The sequence below is a fragment of the Echinops telfairi genome, unplaced genomic scaffold (assembly GCF_000313985.2).
Source record: "Echinops telfairi isolate 266 unplaced genomic scaffold, ASM31398v2 ScPeMD7_4;HRSCAF=17, whole genome shotgun sequence".
NCBI classification, from domain to species: domain Eukaryota; kingdom Metazoa; phylum Chordata; class Mammalia; order Afrosoricida; family Tenrecidae; genus Echinops; species Echinops telfairi.
Genome location: NW_022103900.1, coordinates 16274809 through 16277078, shown reverse-complemented (window position 1 = coordinate 16277078; position 2270 = coordinate 16274809). Strand labels below are relative to the sequence as shown.

The 2270-nt window shown below is 39.7% G+C and overlaps 1 protein-coding gene across 2 annotated transcripts in view; it reads right to left on the bottom strand.

Annotated features, from left to right (window-relative positions):
* Window positions 1-80: 80 nt before the first annotated feature.
* The window catches only part of WDSUB1 (WD repeat, sterile alpha motif and U-box domain containing 1), a 49494-nt gene continuing 47304 nt past the window's right edge, over window positions 81-2270 (bottom strand). For both annotated transcript variants that reach the window (XM_004703802.2, XM_030887887.2), the window contains one exon: window positions 81-254. In XM_004703802.2, coding sequence (XP_004703859.1) covers window positions 97-254 — 158 coding nt within the window. In that variant the 3' untranslated portion in view covers window positions 81-96. The remainder of the gene's footprint in view (window positions 255-2270) is intronic.

Sequence of the window (2270 nt, the reverse complement as noted above, 5' to 3'; positions counted from 1 at the left end):
TCTCATCTTATTTTGCTTTTTAATCCTGATACTTACCATTAAAGTATTCAAAAGACCATAGTAAAATATAACCACCACAATGCAGTATAAGCCACTTTATTTTTGATGTGTCTCTAGCCACCGGTTGATGGCCATTTTCAGAGTCCTGTTTGGTGTGAGGACGAGTGAAGGAAGAGTAAGATTTGTCATAGGACTTGTGCGTTTCTTCTTACCGATCCAGTTTTCCATTGCTTCCTTTTCATATGAATAGCCATCTGAAAAAACAAGCCACATACACAAATGGTGAGATGTATGAAAGAGGGCAGGACTGCCAAAGGAGTTATAAAAGCTTCATTACCAAGGCTGGTATTGTGTTTTCATGGTATTCATGCACACCTCTTCCCTCTTATCCCTCCCACCCCCCCAAACCCTACCTACTGCTGTCAAATTGATACCCTTTGGTAGTGACACGAGAGGTCACAGAAGAACTGCCTCCAGCCTAACTTTATGGAAGCAGACTGCTTCCTAAGTTGAAACCATGGCCCTTTAGCTTAGAAACCAAGCTTTCACCCAGGGTAGGGTTCCTGTGTCTTGCACCAGTGCTCCCTAAACATCCACAACATTCCGCCATCCAGAAAGCATTAAGAACAGATTGCACCCAGTGAGGCACAAGTTGGTTAGAGCAATATCAGCACATGCCTTGAATACTTCTTGCAAGGCCTTTTGGATACTATTTGAGACCAGGACCCTGTCAGGAATTCTGATGTAGTGGAAGGGAAAAAAGGAAAAAAACCTGGTTTCTTTATTGGCTGTTAAAAAGGCCTTAGCAAAACTTCCTAACACATGAACCTATAGAACGATACACAGGGCTTATAGAACTTACCAAAGTAAAAGGGCTGAAGGGGTAGGGGGAGATGTTCCATGATTCACAAGGAGCTTCAAAAAGTTCCTAGAGAAATGGAATTCTAATGGGATGCTTCCAAGCATTTTGAAGCCCTCACTCCTAAGAAAGCACTTGCCATTTCAACATTTTTGGTCATGTGCAGCCCTTCCCACTGTGATTAGTTTTTAATTCTATGTTCTTGGGCAGTTCTCACATGTTTCCTCTGTCTAGTGTGGAATCTGTGCTTAGCTTTCATTTAAAAATTTTAAAATGCTTACAATCCATACATCAATTATCAAGCATATTTGTACATATGTTGCTATCATTCTTTTCTAGACATTTACTTTCTATTGAATCCTTGGTATCAGCTCCTCTTGTAACTTTCATTTTTATATTTGTGATCTTTTTTAAGGTAAAATGTCTTGGTTCTTAATTACACAATGTTTACAACAATGCCAGTATATTACTAACAATATAAGACTTCCTACTGTCATGACCATAGATCTATTAGGGATATCTAACTGAAATAGTGTTCATGAAAATCATTTCGAGGAAAAACCTGTATTAACTTGCTATACAATTTTTTGTTTGCTTTTTCATTTCACTACTTTTTAGGGCTTGGTATAAAGCACAATTTCCAAGAAAAACTATGAATGTGCCCACTCCCTCCTGTTCTCTTCCCTCCCATAATTAACCACTTAATTTTTACCCTTTTACTTCTCTTTGAAAATATAGGCAAATGTATATGCGCACTATATTCCAAAACCAAATTTGCTGCTATCTATTCCAACTCATTGCAACCCTAGCTACTGGAGCAGACCGCCTTACCTTTCTCCTGTGGAGTTCCTGGTGAGTTTGAACAGTTGGCCTTGATATTAGTTCAAGGTTTATCAGACAGTGCCACCCCCACCACCACCCACCCCACACAATCCTTTACTACATAAAAGCCAGGTGGGTGGGTGTAGGTAGGTAGGTATGATTACTCCTGGGTTTTTTTCTGAGTGTTTGAGAGTTACTGTTTTCAGTTGAGGCATAAAAGTCCATAGTATGAATGTACCAGAGCTTGTTTATCCATTCTCCTATAGTTGGGCTTTTTGGTTGTTTCCATGTTACTGCTATTATGGAGATTGCTGCCATTCTTATTTCTTTTGGATACCCACTAGAGAACTTGCTAGATCACAAGGTACTTGGATTTGCAGTTAGGGAAATGCCATACTTCTTTGGTTGTACAATTTGATAGTGCCACCAGCAACGTGAAAGTGTTCTCCACATCCTTCTCTAGCAAGCTTTATTGACTTTTGCCAAAACATTGTGGTGTGAAGGGACTTAATGAACATTTGGTGACTGCTAGCCACCTGTATGCATTTTTGACAAACTGTTTATTCATATCTTGTGACCACCACCCCCC